This window comes from Rhinoderma darwinii, chromosome 3 (assembly GCF_050947455.1).
Source record: "Rhinoderma darwinii isolate aRhiDar2 chromosome 3, aRhiDar2.hap1, whole genome shotgun sequence".
Taxonomy (NCBI): Eukaryota; Metazoa; Chordata; class Amphibia; order Anura; family Rhinodermatidae; genus Rhinoderma; species Rhinoderma darwinii.
Window position 1 is genome coordinate 24209427 of NC_134689.1, and position 25219 is coordinate 24234645.

The window sequence follows — 25219 nt, forward strand, 5'->3', positions numbered from 1 at the left end:
AATGTGAAATAGTGGTGGTGGCGGCACACAAAAGCCCCCCATGTATGTGACACCCAGAAATAGGGTATCCACAAAAAAATGGAGCATAGAAATAGCGGAGGAGCCTCTAATACAATGTGTCTAAAATAGAGGAAGGCCCCATAATACTAAAGTGATAATGCACAATAGAAAACAAAAAGGATTTCAAATAAACTCATGTGTGACCATTGGGAGTCGTGAGGATGTGGCGCCACAAAGTCCACGCAGCAGGACCAAAAACAAAACCGCCAGATGCGCCTTTCTTGGCGATACAATATAAGTGTATTATTTATTTGAATGCTTTTGTAAAATAATTAAATTTTTATGTGAAAATGTTGTTGTTTTTTTTGTTTGTTTTTTACCGCGAACAATTTTTTTAAATAATAAACTTCGTTCAATTTTGTTGGAGCGAGTTGTAGGCTGCATACAATTCGCCGCTCCCGTGTCATCGATTGGGTAAACGATTACGTCATATTGCGGTCTCAAGACTGGTACGCCCATTTGCGCAAATGGTCTAAAGATCAGAAACTATTTATTGTGACAACATGCGATATTTTGACTGCTCCCCTATAACTATGCCCCCGATCTAATGACACTGACATGACTGCTCCCCTATAACTATGCCCCCGATCTAATGACACTGACATGACTGCTCCCCTATAACTATGCCCCCGATCTAATGACACTGACATGACTGCTCCCTATAACTATGCCCCGATCTAATGACACTGACATGACTGCTCCCCTATAACTATGCCCCCGATCTAATGACACTGACATGACTGCTCCCCTATAACTATGCCCCCGATCTAATGACACTGACATGACTGCTCCCCTATAACTATGCCCCCGATCTAATGACACTGACATGACTGCTCCCTATAACTATGCCCCGATCTAATGACACTGACATGACTGCTCCCCTATAACTATGCCCCCGATCTAATGACACTGACATGACTGCTCCCCTATAACTATGCCCCCGATCTAATGACACTGACATGACTGCTCCCCTATAACTATGCCCCGATCTAATGACACTGACATGACTGCTCCCCTATAACTATGCCCCCGATCTAATGACACTGACATGACTGCTCCCCTATAACTATGCCCCCGATCTAATGACACTGACATGACTGCTCCTCTATAACTATCCCCCGATCTAATGACACTGACATGACTGCTCCCCTATAACTATGCCCCCGATCTAATGACACTGACATGACTGCTCCCCTATAACTATGCCCCGATCTAATGACACTGACATGACTGCTCCCCTATAACTATCCGCCGATCTAATGACACTGACATGACTGCTCCTCTATAACTATGCCCCCGATCTAATGACACTGACATGACTGCTCCCCTATAACTATGCCCCGATCTAATGACACTGACATGACTGCTCCCCTATAACTATGCCCCGATCTAATGACACTGACATGACTGCTCCCCTATAACTATGCCCCCGATCTAATGACACTGACATGACTGCTCCCCTATAACTATGCCCCGATCTAATGACACTGACATGACTGCTCCTCTATAACTATGCCCCGATCTCATGACACTGACATGACTGCTCCCCTATAACTATGCCCCCGATCTAATGACACTGACATGACTGCTCTCCTATAACTATGCCCCGATCTAATGACACTGACATGACTGCTCCCCTATAACTATACCCCCGATCTAATGACACTGACATGACTGCTCCTCTATAACTATGCTCCTGATCTAATGACACTGACATGACTGCTCCCCTATAACTATACCCCCGATCTAATGACACTGACATGACTGCTCCCCTATAACTATGCCCCCGATCTAATGACACTGACATGACTGCTCCCCTATAACTATGCCCCCGATCTAATGACACTGACATGACTGCTCCTCTATAACTATACCCCGATCTAATGACACTGACATGACTGCTCCCCTATAACTATCCCCCGATCTAATGACACTGACATGACTGCTCCCTATAACTATGCCCCCGATCTAATGACACTGACATGACTGCTCCCCTATAACTATACCCCCGATCTAATGACACTGACATGACTGCTCCCCTATAACTATGCCCCCGATCTAATGACACTGACATGACTGCTCCTCTATAACTATACCCCGATCTAATGACACTGACATGACTGCTCCCCTATAACTATACCCCCGATCTAATGACACTGACATGACTGCTCCCCTATAACTATGCCCCGATCTAATGACACTGACATGACTGCTCCCCTATAACTATGCCCCCGATCTAATGACACTGACATGACTGCTCCCCTATAACTATGCCCCGATCTAATGACACTGACATGACTGCTCCCCTATAACTATGCCCCGATCTAATGACACTGACATGACTGCTCCCCTATAACTATGCCCCGATCTAATGACACTGACATGACTGCTCCCCTATAACTATACCCCCGATCTAATGACACTGACATGACTGCTCCCCTATAACTATACCCCCGATCTAATGACACTGACATGACTGCTCCCCTATAACTATGCCCCCGATCTAATGACACTGACATGACTGCTCCTCTATAACTATGCCCCCGATCTAATGACACTGACATGACTGCTCTCCTATAACTATGCCCCGATCTAATGACACTGACATGACTGCTCCTCTATAACTATGCCCCGATCTAATGACACTGACATGACTGCTCCCCTATAACTATGCCCCCGATCTAATGACACTGACATGACTGCTCCCCTATAACTATACCCCCGATCTAATGACACTGACATGACTGTTCCTCTATAACTATGCCCCCGATCTAATGACACTGACATGACTGCTCCTCTATAACTATGCCCCCGGTCTAATGACACTGACATGACTGCTCCCCTATAACTATGCCCCGATCTAATGACACTGACATGACTGCTCCCCTATAACTATGCCCCTGATCGAATGACACTGACATGACTGTTCCTCTATAACTATGCCCCCGATCTAATGACACTGACATGACTGCTCCCCTATAACTATCCCCCGATCTCATGACACTGACATGACTGCTCCCCTATAACTATACCCCCGATCTAATGACACTGACATGACTGCTCCCCTATAACTATGCCCCGATCTAATGACACTGACATGACTGCTCCTCTATAACTATGCCCCCGATCTAATGACACTGACATGACTGCTCCCCTATAACTATGCCCCCGATCTAATGACACTGACATGACTGCTCCTCTATAACTATGCCCCCGATCTAATGACACTGACATGACTGCTCCCCTATAACTATGCCCCCGATCTAATGACACTGACATGACTGCTCCCCTATAACTATGCCCCGATCTAATGACACTGACATGACTGCTCCCCTATAACTATACCCCCGATCTAATGACACTGACATGACTGCTCCCCTATAACTATGCCCCCGATCTAATGACACTGACATGACTGCTCCCCTATAACTATGCCCCCGATCTAATGACACTGACATGACTGCTCCCCTATAACTATACCCCCGATCTAATGACACTGACATGACTGCTCCCCTATAACTATGCCCCGATCTAATGACACTGACATGACTGCTCCCCTATAACTATGCCCCCGATCTAATGACACTGACATGACTGCTCCCCTATAACTATGCCCCTCATCTAATGACACTGACATGACTGCTCCCCTATAACTATGCCCCGATCTAATGACACTGACATGACTGCTCCCCTATAACTATGCCCCCGATCTAATGACACTGACATGACTGCTCCCCTATAACTATGCCCCCGATCTAATGACACTGACATGACTGCTCCTCTATAACTATGCCCCGATCTAATGACACTGACATGACTGCTCCCCTATAACTATGCCCCCGATCTAATGACACTGACATCACTGCTCCCCTATAACTATGCCCCCGATCTAATGACACTGACATGACTGCTCCCCTATAACTATGCCCCGATCTAATGACACTGACATGACTGCTCCCCTATAACTATGCCCCCGATCTAATGACACTGACATGACTGCTCCCCTATAACTATGCCCCGATCTAATGACACTGACATGACTGCTCCCCTATAACTATGCCCCGATCTAATGACACTGACATGACTGCTCCTCTATAACTATGCCCCCGATCTAATGACACTGACATGACTGCTCCCCTATAACTATGCCCCCGATCTAATGACACTGACATGACTGCTCCTCTATAACTATGCCCCGATCTAATGACACTGACATGACTGCTCCCCTATAACTATGCCCCCGATCTAATGACACTGACATGACTGCTCCCCTATAACTATGCCCCCGATCTAATGACACTGACATGACTGCTCCCCTATAACTATGCCCCCGATCTAATGACACTGACATGACTGCTCCCCTATAACTATCCCCCGATCTAATGACACTGACATGACTGCTCTCCTATAACTATGCCCCGATCTAATGACACTGACATGACTGCTCTCCTATAACTATGCCCCGATCTAATGACACTGACAGGACTGTTCCCCTATAACTATGCCCCGATCTAATGACACTGACATGACTGCTCCTCTATAACTATGCCCCCGATCTAATGACACTGACATGACTGCTCTCCTATAACTATGCCCCGATCTAATGACACTGACATGACTGCTCTCCTATAACTATGCCCCGATCTAATGACACTGACAGGACTGTTCCCCTATAACTATGCCCCGATCTAATGACACTGACATGACTGCTCCCCTATAACTATACCCCCGATCTAATGACACTGACATGACTGCTCCCGTATAACTATGCCCCGATCTAATGACACTGACATGACTGCTCCCCTATAACTATGCCCCGATCTAATGACACTGACATGACTGCTCCTCTATAACTATGCCCCCGATCTAATGACACTGACATGACTGCTCCCCTATAACTATGCCCCGATCTAATGACACTGACATGACTGCTCCCCTATAACTATGCCCCCGATCTAATGACACTGACATGACTGCTCCCCTATAACTATCCCCCGATCTAATGACACTGACATGACTGCTCCCCTATAACTATGCCCCCGATCTAATGACACTGACATGACTGCTCCCCTATAACTATGCCCCCGGTCTAATGACACTGACATGACTGCTCCCCTATAACTATGCCCCGATCTAATGACACTGACATGACTGCTCCCCTATAACTATGCCCCGATCTAATGACACTGACATGACTGCTCCCCTATAACTATGCCCCGATCTAATGACACTGACATGACTGCTCCCCTATAACTATGCCCCGATCTAATGACACTGACATGACTGCTCCCCTATAACTATGCCCCCGATCTAATGACACTGACATGACTGCTCCCCTATAACTATGCCCCCGATCTAATGACACTGACATGACTGCTCCCCTATAACTATGCCCCCGATCTAATGACACTGACATGACTGCTCCCCTATAACTATGCCCCCGATCTAATGACACTGACATGACTGCTCCCTTATAACTATGCCCCCGATCTAATGACACTGACATGACTGCTCCCCTATAACTATACCCCCGATCTAATGACACTGACATGACTGCTCCCCTATAACTATGCCCCGATCTAATGACACTGACATGACTGCTCCCCTATAACTATGCCCCCGATCTAATGACACTGACATGACTGCTCCCCTATAACTATACCCCCGATCTAATGACACTGACATGACTGCTCCCCTATAACTATGCCCCCGATCTAATGACACTGACATGACTGCTCCCCTATAACTATGCCCCGACCTAATGACACTGACATGACTGCTCCCCTATAACTATGCCCCCGATCTAATGACACTGACATGACTGCTCCCCTATAACTATGCCCCCGATCTAATGACACTGACATGACTGCTCCCCTATAACTATGCCCCGATCTAATGACACTGACATGACTGCTCCCCTATAACTATGCCCCGATCTAATGACACTGACATGACTGCTCCCCTATAACTATGCCCCGATCTAATGACACTGACATGACTGCTCCCCTATAACTATCCGCCGATCTAATGACACTGACATGACTGCTCCCCTATAACTATACCCCCGATCTAATGACACTGACATGACTGCTCCCCTATAACTATGCCCCCGATCTAATGACACTGACATGACTGCTCCCCTATAACTATGCCCCGATCTAATGACACTGACATGACTGCTCCCCTATAACTATGCCCCCGATCTAATGACACTGACATGACTGCTCCCCTATAACTATCCCCCGATCTAATGACACTGACATGACTGCTCCCCTATAACTATGCCCCCGGTCTAATGACACTGACATGACTGTTCCTCTATAACTATACCCCCGATCTAATGACACTGACATGACTGCTCCCCTATAACTATGCCCCCGATCTAATGACACTGACATGACTGCTCCCCTATAACTATGCCCCCGGTCTAATGACACTGACATGACTGCTCCCCTATAACTATGCCCCGATCTAATGACACTGACATGACTGCTCCCCTATAACTATGCCCCCGATCTAATGACACTGACATGACTGCTCCTCTATAACTATGCCCCGATCTAATGACACTGACATGACTGCTCCCCTATAACTATGCCCCGATCTAATGACACTGACATGACTGCTCCCCTATAACTATGCCCCGATCTAATGACACTGACATGACTGCTCCTCTATAACTATGCCCCCGATCTAATGACACTGACATGACTGCTCCCCTATAACTATGCCCCCGATCTAATGACACTGACATGACTGCTCCCCTATAACTATGCCCCGATCTAATGACACTGACATGACTGCTCCCCTATAACTATGCCCCCGATCTAATGACACTGACATGACTGCTCCCCTATAACTATGCCCCGATCTAATGACACTGACATGACTGCTCCCCTATAACTATGCCCCCGATCTAATGACACTGACATGACTGCTCCCCTATAACTATGCCCCCGATCTAATGACACTGACATGACTGCTCCCCTATAACTATGCCCCCGATCTAATGACACTGACATGACTGCTCCCCTATAACTATACCCCCGATCTAATGACACTGACATGACTGCTCCCCTATAACTATGCCCCCGATCTAATGACACTGACATGACTGCTCCCCTATAACTATGCCCCCGATCTAATGACACTGACATGACTGCTCCCCTATAACTATGCCCCCGATCTAATGACACTGACATGACTGCTCCCCTATAACTATGCCCCCGATCTAATGACACTGACATGACTGCTCCCCTATAACTATGCCCCCGATCTAATGACACTGACATGACTGCTCCCCTATAACTATGCCCCCGATCTAATGACACTGACATGACTGCTCCCCTATAACTATGCCCCCGATCTAATGACACTGACATGACTGCTCCCCTATAACTATGCCCCCGATCTAATGACACTGACATGACTGCTCCCCTATAACTATGCCCCCGATCTAATGACACTGACATGACTGCTCCCCTATAACTATGCCCCGATCTAATGACACTGACATGACTGCTCCCCTATAACTATACCCCCGATCTAATGACACTGACATGACTGCTCCCCTATAACTATACCCCCGATCTAATGACACTGACATGACTGCTCCTCTATAACTATGCTCCTGATCTAATGACACTGACATGACTGCTCCCCTATAACTATGCCCCTCATCTAATGACACTGACATGACTGCTCCCCTATAACTATGCCCCCGATCTAATGACACTGACATGACTGTTCCTCTATAACTATGCCCCCGATCTAATGACACTGACATGACTGCTCCCCTATAACTATGCCCCGATCTAATGACACTGACATGACTGCTCCCCTATAACTATGCCCCCGATCTAATGACACTGACATGACTGCTCCCCTATAACTATGCCCCCGATCTAATGACACTGACATGACTGCTCCCCTATAACTATGCCCCCGATCTAATGACACTGACATGACTGCTCCCCTATAACTATGCCCCGATCTAATGACACTGACATGACTGCTCCCCTATAACTATCCCCCGATCTAATGACACTGACATGACTGCTCCCCTATAACTATGCCCCCGATCTAATGACACTGACATGACTGCTCCTCTATAACTATGCCCCCGATCTAATGACACTGACATGACTGCTCCCCTATAACTATGCCCCCGATCTCATGACACTGACATGACTGCTCCTCTATAACTATGCCCCCGATCTAATGACACTGACATGACTGCTCCCCTATAACTATGCCCCGATCTAATGACACTGACATGACTGCTCCCCTATAACTATGCCCCGATCTAATGACACTGACATGACTGCTCCCCTATAACTATGCCCCGATCTCATGACACTGACATGACTGCTCCCCTATAACTATGCCCCCGATCTAATGACACTGACATGACTGCTCCCCTATAACTATGCCCCGATCTAATGACACTGACATGACTGTTCCTCTATAACTATGCCCCCGATCTAATGACACTGACATGACTGCTCCCCTATAACTATACCCCCGATCTAATGACACTGACATGACTGCTCCCCTATAACTATGCCCCGATCTAATGACACTGACATGACTGCTCCCCTATAACTATGCCCCGATCTCATGACACTGACATGACTGCTCCCCTATAACTATGCCCCGATCTAATGACACTGACATGACTGCTCCCCTATAACTATGCCCCCGATCTAATGACACTGACATGACTGCTCCCCTATAACTATACCCCCGATCTAATGACACTGACATGACTGCTCCCCTATAACTATGCCCCCGATCTAATGACACTGACATGACTGCTCCCCTATAACTATGCCCCGATCTAATGACACTGACATGACTGCTCCCCTATAACTATGCCCCCGATCTAATGACACTGACATGACTGCTCCCCTATAACTATGCCCCGATCTAATGACACTGACATGACTGCTCCCCTATAACTATGCCCCGATCTAATGACACTGACATGACTGCTCCCCTATAACTATGCCCCCGATCTAATGACACTGACATGACTGCTCCCCTATAACTATGCCCCCGATCTAATGACACTGACATGACTGCTCCCCTATAACTATGCCCCGATCTAATGACACTGACATGACTGCTCCCCTATAACTATGCCCCCGATCTAATGACACTGACATGACTGTTCCTCTATAACTATGCCCCGATCTAATGACACTGACATGACTGTTCCCCTATAACTATCCCCCGATCTCATGACACTGACATGACTGTTCCTCTATAACTATCCCCCGATCTCATGACACTGACATGACTGCTCCCCTATAACTATACCCCCGATCTAATGACACTGACATGACTGCTCCCCTATAACTATGCCCCGATCTAATGACACTGACATGACTGCTCCCCTATAACTATGCCCCGATCTAATGACACTGACATGACTGCTCCCCTATAACTATGCCCCCGATCTAATGACACTGACATGACTGCTCCCCTATAACTATACCCCCGATCTAATGACACTGACATGACTGCTCCCCTATAACTATGCCCCCGATCTAATGACACTGACATGACTGCTCTCCTATAACTATGCCCCCGATCTAATGACACTGACATGACTGCTCCTCTATAACTATACCCCCGATCTAATGACACTGACATGACTGCTCCCCTATAACTATGCCCCGATCTAATGACACTGACATGACTGCTCCCCTATAACTATGCCCCCGATCTAATGACACTGACATGACTGCTCCCCTATAACTATGCCCCGATCTAATGACACTGACATGACTGCTCCCCTATAACTATACCCCCGATCTAATGACACTGACATGACTGCTCCCCTATAACTATCCCCCGATCTAATGACACTGACATGACTGCTCCCCTATAACTATGCCCCGATCTAATGACACTGACATGACTGCTCCCCTATAACTATGCCCCCGATCTAATGACACTGACATGACTGCTCCTCTATAACTATCCCCCGATCTAATGACACTGACATGACTGCTCCCCTATAACTATGCCCCCGATCTAATGACACTGACATGACTGCTCCTCTATAACTATGCCCCCGATCTAATGACACTGACATGACTGCTCCCCTATAACTATGCCCCGATCTAATGACACTGACATGACTGCTCCCCTATAACTATGCCCCGATCTAATGACACTGACATGACTGCTCCCCTATAACTATGCCCCGATCTAATGACACTGACATGACTGCTCCCCTATAACTATGCCCCGATCTAATGACACTGACATGACTGCTCCCCTATAACTATGCCCCCGATCTAATGACACTGACATGACTGCTCCCCTATAACTATGCCCCCGATCTAATGACGCTGACATGACTGCTCCCCTGCACCCCTCTAGCTATGCCCCCGGTCTCATGACTGCTCCCCTATGATCTAGTCTCATGACATTGACATTGCTCCTCTGCACCGCATTTCCTCTTTATGTTACAGGGTCCTAGTGCCATCACCACCCGCTCCAGCCCTGTTGCTCTCAGTTCGCTGCCCGGCACTATATTTGCTCCTCCTGGCACATTCTCCAGCAGCCATGCCAGGAGTGAGGTGTGCCACAAGTCCCAACAAAACAGGAAGAGACGAGACACTGAGAGGAGACACAGCGATGACTCCAAGGACTTTATTGCCATGAAGAAGCAGCAGAGCCGGCGGCGGCAGGGGGCACAGACAGGGGGTACATACTTTGTGTTGGGTTCTCCCATGATGACAATTGTGTTGTCCTCACTTTGACCATGCACACCAGAAGATGGCAGCAGCATCATGTCCTGTGTGTGGTGTCCCGGCCAGGCCTGGAGAAGAGAGAGAGAGAGAGCGGCTCCTCCTCCTCCGCACCGGGAGACAGGAAGCGGGGCCGGGCCTCCTCACTGCTTCCCGTCCAGCACAGTAAAGCTGAGCTGTCAGACACCCTGTGACCAGCCCGCAGCCATGCCGGTAAGTCAGCCTCCACCAGGGATCACAGCACTGCACGACAACCCTCTCCTCAGTACACACTGTACTACTGATTGCAGCAGAGCTGAGTATGTGATATCATAGCCGTGTCTAATGACAAGCTCAGCTCTGCTACACCTGTATATTATCAATGACGACATAGTTGCAAAATGAATCTCTGCATATGGAAACAGTTTATCTTTAAATGGCATATGGTAGATGAAGCGCTCCGCTTCTTGCTGTAAGCCGCGTTCACACGTTGCGGCCAAAATATATATATATATATATTTATTTTTTGCTGCAACTGTGGTAAAACTGCTGTGATTTTCAGAAAAAAGCAACGCGTTTTGGCCACGACATAGGAAGCCAGCCTTAGTTTGGTGGGAGACGGGAATATTGAGGTAACTGCAGTCACACCTGATTTTCCATGGAGTTTGGATTTAGGGTCTATTCACACTGTGCAGTCAAATCATTGCTTGTTGGCTGTGGAAAAATCTCGGTGAAGTGCAGCGGTTTTGTCTCGTTTTTGCAAAAACGTCAGCGTTTTGCTACAATATTGCGGCAATAAACCGCTATTGACCGCAGCGCCTAAATTGACCCAAAGGCCCTGTTCATTCATGAGTATTTTGCAGGCAGAAATTCCCTCAGGAATTGTGAGGCAGGTTTTGTCCTGCCTGCACTTTCTTGCCGTGGTTTTTGCAGTTTTTTTGTCGTGGCCTTTGAGCGCCGTGGGCAAAAAAAACGCTGCAAAAAATGCATTCTCTGCCCCCTGTTGATTTTAATGGGAGGTCAGAAATGGAACCACGGGAAGAAAGAGCATGTTTCTTTTTCTTCCTGTGAGCAGCAAAAACCGCGAGCTGGAAAAAAAAACACCTCCACCTCCCATTCAAATCAATGGGAGGCGGTTTCGGGCGTTCTTTGGCGCTGATTCAGACGCGATTTCCGTATCAAAATCCGTGCCAAAAAGAACTCTGTGTGAACAGGGTCTAAGGGTATGTTGACATGGCGGAATCTGCCACGGATACCACCTCCCATTTATTTTTAATGGGAGCCGGACGCTTCTGTTTCCCGCTGATTTTTTTTTCTTCTTCAGGTAGCGGGAAAAAGAAGCGTCCTGCCCGATCCCTGGGCGGATTTCCCCCAAACCTCCCATTGAAGTGAATGGCAGGAGGAAACTTTCTGCCTTCAGCAGGAATAATTTTTCAAGCAAAATCCGACTGACCCTTGGGCTATGTTCACACGCTAAACAAAAAACGGCTGAAAATACAGATCTGGTTTCAAGGGAAAACCGCTCCTGATTTTCAGGCGTTTTTTACGGCCGTTTTTGGAGCTTTTTCTATTGAGTCAATGAAAAACGGCTCAAGAAGTGACATGCACTTCTTTTTATGTGGAATTTTTTTACGCCCCGTGGGATCCGAATGCCGTTTTTCCCATTGAAATCAATGGGCAGATGTTTGGAGGCGTTCAGCCGGCCCGAAAAACGCCTGAAGCCGTCCGTAATTACGGAAGCGTTGCTATGCAGGGGATTACCCTAGATTCCTCCCTGTCTTTTAGTGGATCCGTAAATACAGACCGCATTTACCGACACCCTTCTGTATATGCGGAGGTTTTTCGGATGACTTTAAGTGACTACGGATCTGTATTTACGGACGGGTAAAAATTAGATTGTGTGCATGGGGCCTAAGGGAATGTTCACACGGCTTATTTTCGGCCGTTTTTCGGGCCGCCGAAAAACTACGGAACAATTGGAAGCAGAACAACGCCTCCAAACATCTGCCCATTGATTTCAATCGGAAAAGCGGCGTTCTGTTCCAACAAGGTACATTTTAACGTTTTGAAAAACGGCCGCGTTAAAAAAAAAAAAAAAAAAAAAAAACACCAGTGAAGAAGAACTGCATGTCGCTTCTTGAGACATTTTTGGAGCAGGGAAAAACTGCAGGTAAAAAAAAAAAAAGTTTCATACTTACCCATAGCCAAGGTGACGCGGCCTCCTGGTATGAGGTTTCTTCCCGTGTGGTCGGCTGCGGCGGGCACGTAATGAAACGTCGTCCCGGAGGCCGGGCTTGTAGAAGAAGCACAGAATTTCTCTCCCTTACATTACAAAGTTCATGTTCCCTATATCCGTCTAGTACAGTGACCTTTACATTATATGTTTAAGTATTTCAAAGGTCATTAACCACAGGTCTCCGCTTGCATCACCATTAATTTCCACTCCGACGGAACCCATGAACGGAGTCCTGACGCAGATGTGAACGAAGCCGTGCTGTGATGTGGTTTTCCATAGAACAGTTCTAGGAATATTTTCTAAAAGGATTTTGTTAGAAGGTCCCCCAATCATAAGCTGATCACAGTGATCAGCTCTAATCTATGAGGAAACATAACAGTAGAGTTCAATTCTTCTACAGTGCCACCGCAGGGGAAATGAGGCATTACACATTTCCATTTGGAATTAGTGTGCGGTCTGGGCTATACAAGGACATACCGATGAGGGGACTCTCTTCTATTATAGTTTATCAAATTGGTTTTCCTATAATGGCCTGCATTGTAGAAAAGTCTGGTTTATTATGTGTGTTTGCTGCTTTTTCTTTTTTGGTCCAGCATCCTCTTTTTATGGATGGTTTTTATTCGGATTCCCATTTGTGTCATTTAGGATCTGTGGAAAACTGGGTGATAAACCTGAAGGGCACATAAACATGCTGTTATGTAGAGTTCCTCCCTGCTCTCTTTCTCTTACGACCATGTCTTTTATTCATGTACCAGGAAGATCAGGATGAACAGTTTGATTCTGTTTACGCTATTGTTAGGGTCTATTCCTTCACGTTTTTCGTTGCTTCTTCGCAACCAGACTATGCTGATCTTACCTGTAAAAATAAACTGAAAGCTTAGAGGACCCATCCGAAGACAATAGGCGCCTTTACACAACAGATCTGTCATAACGGAAGCCATGACACTAGTGTGAACAGAGCCTTATAGCGCTCACACAGGTAGAACAGTTTTAGGCCCCATGCATTCGACCGTACATTTCGTCCGCTCCCGTTTATTTCTATTGACCAAGGACACATTCCCGTATATTTGCAGGAAAGTGTCCGTGCCGCAGAAAGCCTCTGCAAAAGATAGGACATGTTTTGCTTTTTACGGACCGTGTTCCCATACTTTATATGGGAGTGCAGGCCGAAAATGCAGGTGTTCTAATTGCCACATGGTAGTTGGCATGTTACAGACTTTGTATGTGGGCAAATGTATCACTCCTCTCTTGTAATTTAGTGTGGGGAATATTTAACCGGCAGCCGTTTTAAGCAGTTACAGAGCTATAATTTTGTCACCGAGTCACCCAGGCTTCATAGAAATGCACAACTGCAGCTTTCTCTTCCCTTTCTTTTCTCTCCTGTTAGGCCCTTTCTGTTTTACTCTGAACTCATGCAATTCCTGGTGCTTGGCAGCCTGAGATTGAAAAGCAAAAAAAAAACACAGGTAAAATTTTACATCAAAATCAGAGTATTTCAATGCAGCCAGAGGTCGCAGCTACGCCTGTAAAGGCTCTTGAACGCTTTGAAGTCAGACTGGAGTGTATTCTTACACTTGACACTGAATTCACTCGAGGCGGGAGGACGGCGCCGGCAGCTCAGTATGAGACTTGGGCTACATTCACATGAACGTGGCCAACCTCGTTTTTCATGTCCGAGGTGCCCCCATGCGGGACGCGTTATAGCGCATCCCCCCCCCCATGTACTAGAGTCTATGGAGGGATGCGTGTAGCACAAAAAAATGAAACAACGGCCGTGTGAACGGCCCCATTGAAATACATGAGTTCGTGTGACGGCCGTTGTTTTAACAGCCGTCACACAGACGTGAAACGCTCGTCCGAATGAGCCCATAAAAGTGACAACACTAACTGGGCGGTCAGTCCCAAGCTGCCGGTGAATGCTGAACAACCTGGGGGGTAATGACAGGGGCCCCTGATAGAGCGGACGCTTGTCTCCATGAGAACTGTGGGTGACCCTAGATGTGCTCCTAGTATGACAGGACATGTGTGGGGTCTCTACTATAAGAGTTGTGTAGGTCCCCAGGCTCTAGCCCTTGCTGTGGCCCTAGTATGATTGTGGCTGTGGCCCCTGAGGTGTACTCTAGATCATCGTAATACAGTACCAGCAAAGTACACTTTTATTAACTTGACATCGTACATGTATTCCAACATAGTATAACTCTTGATGCACATATGAATACTACAAACAAAACAATGGAGCCCCCTTCAACAGTCCCCCAAGTCCCCCACACACAGCCCCACACCACCTAGTCACAGTCCTTTCCCAAGCAGTGCAATAAAGATATCCGTACATTCCCAACGTTATCCAGTAAGCAGCCATGTAATTCCCTTTATTCCTCAGTCCCGTACCCAAGTAGGTCAACCAACATGTCAACACGATCATCCCCATGACCACATCCCTTCCCTCCATCCTCCTGTTTAAGGACCTTTCCAGTGTAGACCTGACTTACCACATTACTTTTAACTTTCCATAATTTAGTCCTCCCTCCCCTGTAATTCTCCTGATAGACGGATTCTAAGCAGTGCAGGCGAAGCCAATCCCGAGTGATCACTCCACTTATCCCATTGTTTTCCAAATTTCTTGACAGCACCCCTTTTCTTGTATATGTTCTATTCTATCAAAATGGTCTGATTGATAGTCCCAATGATTTCCCCCATTGATGGTGATTCTGCATCCAACCAGTGTTTAGCTATTCCTTTCCGGACCTGGTATAGAATCTTGGCAAAAGACAAACCTTCCTGTTTTTCCCCTTCCAGGTCCCCAACATACCCAAGGAGCAGCACTTTTGGGTCATCCGGAATCCCCACCCCATAAACCCGCCGTATCAAATCCATCACCTCCCCCCAAAGGGCCCTAAGTGCCCCACATGTCCAAAACATAAAAAATATCTGCCTTGTCTACTGGGCACCTCGCATCCGTTCATCAGCAAAGTCAATTAGATATCAAGTAATCTCATCTACAGGTCGCAGAATTTTTCCGTACATGAATTTTAAAATCCTCAGCGTGTTAATTTATCTTGCGTTTGTCTCCGAATAGTTTCTGACAAGTTTTTTATAAAATGCACCAAAATCCGTGGCATAAAATCCACACCTAAAAATGCAATAATAAGTGAGTATTTTACCTGTGGAATTATCTGCGGTTTCAAATTCTTCACCGTGTTCTTGTAGCCTCAATGTAGTATTCGGAGACATCACCACTGATCTGCGTTTCGTTAATAGCTGTGTGCCTGTGTTTAGCTCATTGCTACATTTTCCTATATAGTACATTGATAATTCACCATGCCATATGTGAGGACCTATTTCAGAGAATTCCATTTTTTTTTTTCCTAATAATAAATCACTAACCTAATAATTTAGGTATTTTTGGTGTTTCTTTTGCAAATATGCGATGGTTACCGCCATTTTGAATGTAGAAAAGGCACTTGGCCAGCTGAGCGTCTTTTGTAACGCTCGTATACTTCAGACTAGAGAAAATAACCATCGTTTAAAAGCCATATGGGAAGGTTTACGATGGGGAGAAGTGGTGTTGGTGCCCTTTATTTCCCATCTCAACCTATTTTCATAAATGTTTAAAGGCTATGGAAACCTTTTGAAGGCTTCGGTGACAATGAGTCCTACGTCTCTGACACACAGGATCCACCCATTATCGATCCCATATAAGTTCAGCGCTTAGATGTGATCGATAGCGGCTGGATCCTGCGTGTCAGTGCCGCTGACCTGACTGATTTGGGTTTCAGCTCAAGATACAGCTTCTTTGTATTCAGGATACATAGAAGCTGTGTCTCAAAAAGTCAAAAAAAAATGTTAATAAAAAAACATTACAAAGTTGCACCAAATACTATAATACATTGTTTTCGTAAAAAAAAATTTCAATAAAGTTTACATAGCCTTTAAGATCTTTAGAAATAAATGCCCTCTATTGTATACCATGTAGTTTGTATACTGGTTATACCAGTCGTTTGTTGCAAGTTTTGCCACAACTGATTATTTCTAATATTTCTTTCAGAAGGAAGAGTTTTTCGTGGACATGACCTGTGAGGGTTGTTCAAATGCTGTGACCCGTGTACTTTCTCGGCTTGAAAGTAAGGATTTTGATCATTTATCTGAACATTCTTGATTTAGCAAATTTTAAAAACTGTCCACCTTTATGTAATTCAGTCAACTTGTAGCACTTGTGAACTGAACCCTGTGGTAGCAGCTCTCTCTGTCTCGTGTACAGCAGGAAATCCTAGCACGACTTAAAGCACCTATCCGTAACTAAGTTACAGGCGGCCAATCAGCTTTGTCCTAGTTTCCTTATCTCCTCCCACTTACTTTGCTGTTAACAACCCCTTTAAAGTGAAAAATCAGCTGGCGCTTAAAGTTCAGGGGCCCTACTCACCCTTAAAGGTACACTTACCTTCTCAGCGCTGATCACGAGAATACCCACGCTCACAAGTTTCCTCCTGCAGGCTGCACTCTCATCCAAACACCGCGTAAGTTTCTCAGGAATCTACATAGGAAATACCCCAATGATTGTATGTGCGTAGTTAGTTATTTCCTATACAGATTCCTGGGCCTATGACAAGCGCTGCTTGGAAGAGAGCAGGCAGCAGCTAAACCGTGCAAGACGAAGACCACAAGGGATCTTGGGATTTGCATCAAACAGGTAAGTATGGGTTAAGTAGGGCAAATAAGTGACTGATTTGCTACATATTTCATAGACCGGATTGTTGATTATCTAAATAAATAATTCAACGCTGCGCTCGCTGCCAAAAACAAGATGAAAGACGGCCAGGAAATAAATCTACTAAATGTCGCTTAACAATAGAAAAAATAATATCTGGCGCACAAGTAACCAGCAGAGAGGAAAAGAAAATAGTAATGCCACGTCACAAAGTTATCTCGGTATTCGCAAAATGTAATAATATTTAAAAAGTAGTAGTTAAAGGGGTTCTCCACTTTGGGAAAATCCCTACTTGTTAGAAGAGTCTCGTGACCATAAGCTGAGCAAAAAGTGTTCCCCCTGCTGGGACCCCTAGTGATCATCTGTAATCTCTTGGGAAACCTGGCAGCAAAGGTGCCCACATACATTATGTGAACGTCGGCCGGACCCGCTAGTGGAACTAACCAAACATCGAATGTGTATAGGGGTTTCCTGACTTTCCTCCAACCACAGCGGCTGGGGGAAAGATAGATCGGGCATGCCCAATCCTTTGTTTTCATGGGAGGTAAATGACTGCCAGACGTGTCTGGCAGCGGCTTTTTCCCCTTTCCCCATTGAGATCGCATGCATGATCAGCCGTGTGTTTGGGAGGGGGTGGGCTCGGAGGAATAGTTATCTAAGGTGTATGGCCACCTTGAGTTCAGTTTCCCTGCAGTGCCACCACAGGAGAATCTAAGCATTGCACAGTGCCTATTCGAAATAATGGGTTGTCTGTGTAATGCAGGACTAGACTGGTCCTCCAGAGTAATGCCTCATGCACATGACCGTCTTTTGTCTGTGGAAATACTGTCTCATACTGCAATCAAGTTTTCAGTATGGGACAGTACACCGCATTCCAAATTATTATGCAAATGTTATTTTTTGCTGATTTTCCTAAATAGTCGATGCAAATAAGTCAGTATAATCTTCAAGTCATCAACCGTTGGAGTATAATGCAAATTTTATTGAACAAATCTAGTCCTAATGATAACAGATTTTTTTTTAGAAGTAAAAAACGCAAAATGCACTGTTTCACATTATTATGCACAATAGAGATCAAAACATTTTAAAGGTTGTAAAGAGAACTAAAATGTTAATTTGTTGAATTTGCAGCATCAGGAGGTCATATTTACAGAAATCAAAAGCTCTTTCAATCAAAAAAAACCTTAACAGGCCAAGTTACATGTTAACATAGGACCCCTTCTCTGATATCACCTTCACAATTCTTGCATCCATTGAATTTGTGAGTATTTGGACAGTTTCTGCTTGAATATCTTTGCAGGATGTCAGAATAAACTCCCAGAGCTTCTGTTTTGATGTGAACTGCCTCCCACCCTCATAGATATTTTGCTTGAGGATTCTCCAAAGGTTCTCAATAGGGTTGTGGTCAGGGGAACATGGGGGCCACACCATGAGTTTCTCTCCTTTTATGCCCATAGCAGCCAATGACACAGAGGTATTCTTTGCAGCATGAGATGGTGCATTGTCATGCATGAAGATAATTTTGCTATGGAAGGCACGGTTCTTCTTTTTGTACCACGGAAGAAAGTGGTCAGTCATAAACTCTACGTACTTTGCAGAGGTCATTTTCACACCGTCAGGGACCCTAAAGGGGCCTACCAGCTCTCTCCCCATGATTCCAGCTCAAAATATGACTCCGTCACCTCCTTGCTGAAGTCGCAGCCTTGTTGGGACATGGTGGCCATTCACCAACCATCCACTACTCCATCCATCTGGACCATCCAGGGTTGCACGGCACTCATCAGTAAACAACACGGTTTGAAAATTAGTCTTCATGTATTTCTGAGCCCACTGCAACCGTTTCTGCTTGTGAGCATTGTTTGGGGGTGGCCGAATAATAGCTTTATGCACACTTGCAAACCTCTGGAGGATCCTACACCTTGAGGTTCGCGGGACTCCAGAGGCACCAGCGGCTTCAAATACCTGTTTGCTGCTTTGCAATGGCATTTTAGCAGCTGCTCCCCTGATCCTATTAATTTGTCTGGCTGAAACCTTCCTCATTATGCCTTTATCTGAACGAACCCGTCTGTGCTCTGAATCAGCCACAAATCTTTTCACACTACGATGATCACGCTTAAGTTTTCTTGAAATATCCAATGTTTTCATACCTAGTGCAATACCTTAGACAATTTCAGCATATTAGCACTATTCCGCTTTTCGGCAGCAGAGAGATCCTTTTTCTTTCCCTTATTGCTTGAAACCTGTGGCCTGCTTAATAATGTGGAACGTCCTTCTTAAGTAGTTTTCCTTTGATTGAGCACACCTGGCAAACTAATTATCACAGGTGTCTGAGATTGATTACAATGATCCAAAGAGCCCTAAGACACAATACCATCCATGAGTTAATTGAAAAACTAATAATTAAATGTTTGACACTTAAATCCGTGCATAATAATTTGGAACACGGTGTATTTCCGGAGAGGGAGGGACTCCCTGACTTGTGGTCAGTCTGGGAAATACGGCCGAGATACGGACCATATACCACATACCGAACACGGTCGTGTGCATGAGGCCTAAGAGACTCTCCTTGTCACTGCTCCCCACTCTGGCCAAGAGATGAGGATCCTAAATAGAGGACCCCCCCACCACTATTACCTCAGAATTTCCTAATCTAGTATATGAAACTGGGTTTTCTAAACTTGACAACCCCTTTTTAAATACATCTTAAAGGAAAACTAAATGTAGATAATAGACAAAAAAAAAATCACAGCATTTGGGTATTCCCAACTTTTGATATTTATGGGCATATCCATGCAGCGCTTGAACGGCTGTTTCCATGACTCCCATAAAAAAGAATGGAGAGGGCTGCGCACGCACCCTCTTCACTAGTACCCCCCTGGAATCCGCAGCCAACAGCCCGCCTTCCCCCTCCATTATTGATCTAAGTCACAGAGTTATCAGACACATGTATGGCATGTCCAGTGGAATAACCCTTTTAATATCCTCCTTTCCTTTAATCCTATATTATGCTATATCTAATCTAAAGAATCGTTCTATGTGTCCAAGTAGATCATGCATTCACCCCCTTCCCCTTCTAAAAATCCTAGCTCAGACTTGTCTCTGACTGTAAGGCTACTAACTAAACTAGGAGCCCCCCCCCCCCCTCACTACTTTGTCTACATTAGGCGAACAAACATTCACTTCAGTCACCTGACAGACTTAAATTTAAGACATCAGGCGGAAATGACCAAATTTCTTCCGTTTTTTATTTTTGTCATTCATTTCTAGGTTTAGTGTTCCTCATAATTGATCTATAATGGCACCAAATGTAAGACATGCAAATAAAAATCCAGTTCATGTCCCCTGCGTGTCTGTCTCCGTGCCAGAACAGTGACCTGTGAATGGGATTTTTTCCAAATCTCTCGTTCTGAAATCCATCTGATCTATTCTTCGCCGATACATTGTAACAAGCTGCAGCTAGAGTATTTTCAGCCTCTAAATGTAAATAAGATTTTTTCATTCACTGGCAGCAACCAGTGATTTTTAAAATGTATGAGAAATTGAAACACAAATTAGAAAGTTGCAGAACTTTTCGTTTAAATTAGTCCAACAAATGGACTTCAGGGAACGTCGAGTTTAGAAACTTCTATTCCGCTTGAGATGAAGGTACTTTCTGCCTCCATGAACGGCCTGAACTCTTCAGTGTAATGTGATGTAACTTCCACTTTGTTTCTGCCCCTTTTGTTTTTGCTCTGAAGAGTCTTGGCTTCGTAACACTGTTTCTGGGACGAAAAACTTTTCCGTTCCTGGTAAACAGCATTTGGGCAGAGACGGTGCCTGGAGACGGGCGCTCTTCTTCATTCACTTCACCTCGGACTAAATGTTTACTCCATGCAACGCAACGCTACCACGTAAAGATGCTCATAAACATTACACAAAACTCGGTCGGACCAGTCCATTTAGAGGGATTGACATATAATCTAATGTGTATAGGGCCCGTCAGGGGAGATGTTGGATTTCAACGTGCCCGATCCTTTGCTCCCAGGGGAGATATGTGACTGAGGGGTCTGGCAGCTTAGTCCCCTCTCCCCATTGAAACAAACCGTGCACGTTCGACCAAACCGAGCATGCGTGTTTATGGTGGAGCTGCGAGAGACGGCAATTATTTTATGTGTATGCCACCTTTAGGGCTCATTCAGACGCACGTGTTCCTCGTCCACGTGCTGGCCGTTGAAATAACTGACAGCGCACGGACCCATTCATTACAATGAGGATATTCAGACGTGCGTGAGTTTTTCACACAGCGTGTGTCCGTTGCGTGAAACTCACTGAATGTCATATATTGGTGCGCTTTTGCGGATGCTGTCGCCCATTGAAGTGTATGGGAGCGTGAATGACACGGACAGCGCACGAACGACATCCGTGCATTGTCCGTGTTTCACGCGTCAAATGCAGAGAATTATTTTTTTTTAAAAAAGTGCTTGCACGGACGTGAAAAACGCATAACACGCGCAGTGCACACGGACATCAAATGCAAGAAATCTGCTGCGTTTTTTACACACGTAAATCAGACACGCTCATGTGAATGTGGCCTAAGGCGGAGTTCACACGAAAAGGTTTGTTGCAGATTTTACCCCTTACCGTGCAAAGGGTGAGATCCGTGTCAAATCTGCGACTTGTGAACTCCGCCCAAGGCTTCCTGCACACGGGGCGGAGATAATGCGGATTTGCACTCTGAACATCTGCAGCGGGTGACCGTACCAGCCATGTGTACAGGATTTGAACAAATGTCATCCACATGCTGCGGCATATTTAACGCACGGAAATCGGAGCGTGCCGCGACTTTTCAAATCTGCAGCATTCGCCTTGTGTTACGGATGTTCATAGCGGATTTCACACTTGCGTAGAAGGGGTGAAATCTGCTGTAAATCCGCACCGAACACGTTCACAACAAAAATGTCGGGACAACCGCTTTTATGTCTCAACTGGGACCAAAAAAAAATTACATTTAATTACACCTTTGAAATAAATATATATATATGTATTTATTTTTTTGTTTTGTGCAGCTTTATAATTTTAGTTTTTATCAGAAGTAATTTTAACTTTTTGAGATACAGCTGCTTTGTGTCCTGTAGGTTTACATAGTCTTTAAAATAAATCCATAACCGATGCTGTTTGTTGACTTTGTATTATATACTCGCCTCTACTACTATTCGTTGTACGCTTGATGTGATCACTTTATATGGTTTCTCTTAGGTGTTCAGTATGAAATTGATTTGCCGAACAAAAAGGTGGTGATCCAGTCTGATAACCATTCCGTGGACCAATTGTTGGAGACCCTGAAAAAGACGGGAAAAGAAGCCAAACACTTATCTACCAAATAACGTGAGATAAGAGGACGATGGTAAATATTGTACAAGAAATCAGTGTAACCACTGATATAATGAAAACGGAATCTGACCTCTAGATCCGTGTTCAGGATCCACTCAAGGTTCGAAAAGAAAGGGGCAGAGCATGAGCGGTTAGTAAAGCGATCCCGGGACAGGGGGATTTCTGGGGCCCTCGTAGATCTTTACAACAGTAGACCCTCAGGTGAAGAAGATCTGGGGGGGGAGAAGCCTAACACTGAGAAAATCTAAAATGTAAATTTTAGCTGGAGTCATTTTTTTTTTTTTTTTTTTAGGCGTCAAACTGGTTCTGATCTTTGCATTAGTAAAGGTGACTGTATTGGGGGGCAAATTAGAAATATTGCAGAGTGCCCACAAGGGTGCTGGATCGCCAGCGCAAGGATTTCCTCACACTTCACCAACTCCTCATACAATTCCGTACATGTAGGACCCACTAAGTTCCAAGAACTTAAGACCTGTAATAGGGACACATCAGAAGTTCTTACTACCGAAGAATCGTGTGCTAGAACTGAGGAGTGGCGCGCGTCCATGCACCATTCCTTTTCCGCTAGCATTCGCACCTCTCGGTTTCGTTCAGGTGAGAAGATGGGCAAGTAGAGTAGATTGCAGTCTAGCCCATCTCCCTTGATAGCAGCCGACCTCAGCCATTGTGACGGACACCCACTGGAGAGGACTTCCGACATGTCACAGTTGGATATCAGAACTTCTTTGAAACGTTCAGTGCACTACAATGGCTTATGGTGAATTTTTCGATGTGGGTCTCTTATGACTTCTCCCCAGGGTGGTCACAGTATGGTATTATCCCTTCTGTATTTATGTTAGTACTGTGCTGGCACGAAGGGGCACAGTGGATAATTACTGTAATTATATCACCACTATGATAAGCCGCCTAGTGGGTACAAGGGCTCTATTTTCGTGACTTGCTTTGGGCACTCGGAGCTGTAGCCACATTAATAAAGTGTGGCTTTAAGGCACCGTTCCCTTTTTAGGTCATGGGTTTTGTCTTTACAGGATCTATTTGCAACAGTTCCTGATAAACGATCACATTGACCTGTTATGGCTCCCTCGGATTTTTTATAATTTTTTTGTTCTATTTATATAATTAATTAAGAAAACGACGCTATTCTGCCCATTAGGGGCAATGGAAAACTGATGGATCGCTAATGTGAATAGAGCCTTACATCTGAAGACGTTGCTGTTGCACATCCTTCCATTCTTCCAGCCCCTGATCGGCATCTAGCCGTTATTGTGGCTTTCAAAAGTTGCAATGTTTAGAAATAACCACCAGGTGGCACTGATCCTGTCTTTGGGCTCCAGCACTTATCCAAATTTTACCTTCGATTCTTCACATCTAATTTTAATTGATTCTTTATCTTTCAGATCAGAGAATGAACGGCGCTCTGGTAGACCTATGGCGCTTACATTGCAACCCTAAGGAAGAGAGGTGGAGCCTGAGTCGGGGATCTGTCTGTATCTATATCCGATCTGTCTAGATCTCTATTAGTTGTATCGTCTTTCAGGATTATTAGATAATCTTATTAGTGACATTGCGTCGTGCACATTGGGAATGGATTTGCTATTTTAAGTGCCTCTGTTTTCTGTCTTTGATATTAGTTTCCCAATAACTAATATGTAAAAAAAAAACACATTCAAAGCCTGTAGTTGTGTGTGTGTGATAATAAATAGTAACGTATGACATGACTTCTGTGTCGATGATCTGTTCCTGATGGTCGAGATCTTACAAGAAGTTCACTATATAAAGTCCGATATCAAAGAATACTCCTCCTGCATATTTAATAAGACTTCCCGCTGAGTATATGAATAGCCGGGATCCTTGAATTTCTCCAAGAAAGTATTTTATCAATAATTACCGCCATTGTCTGCTTTACGTAACCCCTTTCCATATGGCCTATTGGAGAATAAGGGGCATGTGATAGAGGGGGCCCAATATCCCCACCCTTCCTCTCCCTATCCGCTCTTTGCCGGATGAACTTTCAGATGGATACTGGTTGTCCAAAACCGGAATATATTCTTTTGGGCTATCCCCTGCCATTGTAGGTGACCTTGCCTTTTTAACACCGGTACAGTA

At 45.3% G+C, this 25219-nt stretch overlaps 2 protein-coding genes across 2 annotated transcripts in view; one reads left to right on the forward strand and one right to left on the reverse strand.

Moving 5' to 3' along the window:
• G3BP1 (G3BP stress granule assembly factor 1) overlaps window positions 1-10928 on the reverse strand; it is a 35513-nt gene extending 24585 nt beyond the window's left edge. Inside the window, exon 1 of the mRNA XM_075856134.1 lies at window positions 10788-10928. Within this exon, the coding sequence (XP_075712249.1) occupies window positions 10788-10867 (80 nt within the window). The 5' untranslated portion in view covers window positions 10868-10928. The remainder of the gene's footprint in view (window positions 1-10787) is intronic.
• ATOX1 (antioxidant 1 copper chaperone) lies at window positions 10900-24831 on the forward strand. The gene is made up of 4 exons (XM_075856136.1): window positions 10900-11036; window positions 17084-17159; window positions 22979-23126; window positions 24511-24831. The coding sequence occupies exons 1-3, from the start codon at window positions 11031-11033 to the stop codon at window positions 23104-23106; spliced, it is 210 nt and encodes a 69-aa protein (XP_075712251.1). The 5' UTR covers window positions 10900-11030; the 3' UTR covers window positions 23107-23126; window positions 24511-24831.
• The last annotated feature ends 388 nt before the right edge of the window (window positions 24832-25219 follow it).

Coding starts and splice junctions, on each gene's coding strand:
- ATOX1 (XM_075856136.1), top strand. Junction 17,160..22,978: donor TGTACTTTCTCGGCTTGAAA/GTAAGGATTTTG, acceptor GGTTTCTCTTAG/GTGTTCAGTATGAAATTGAT.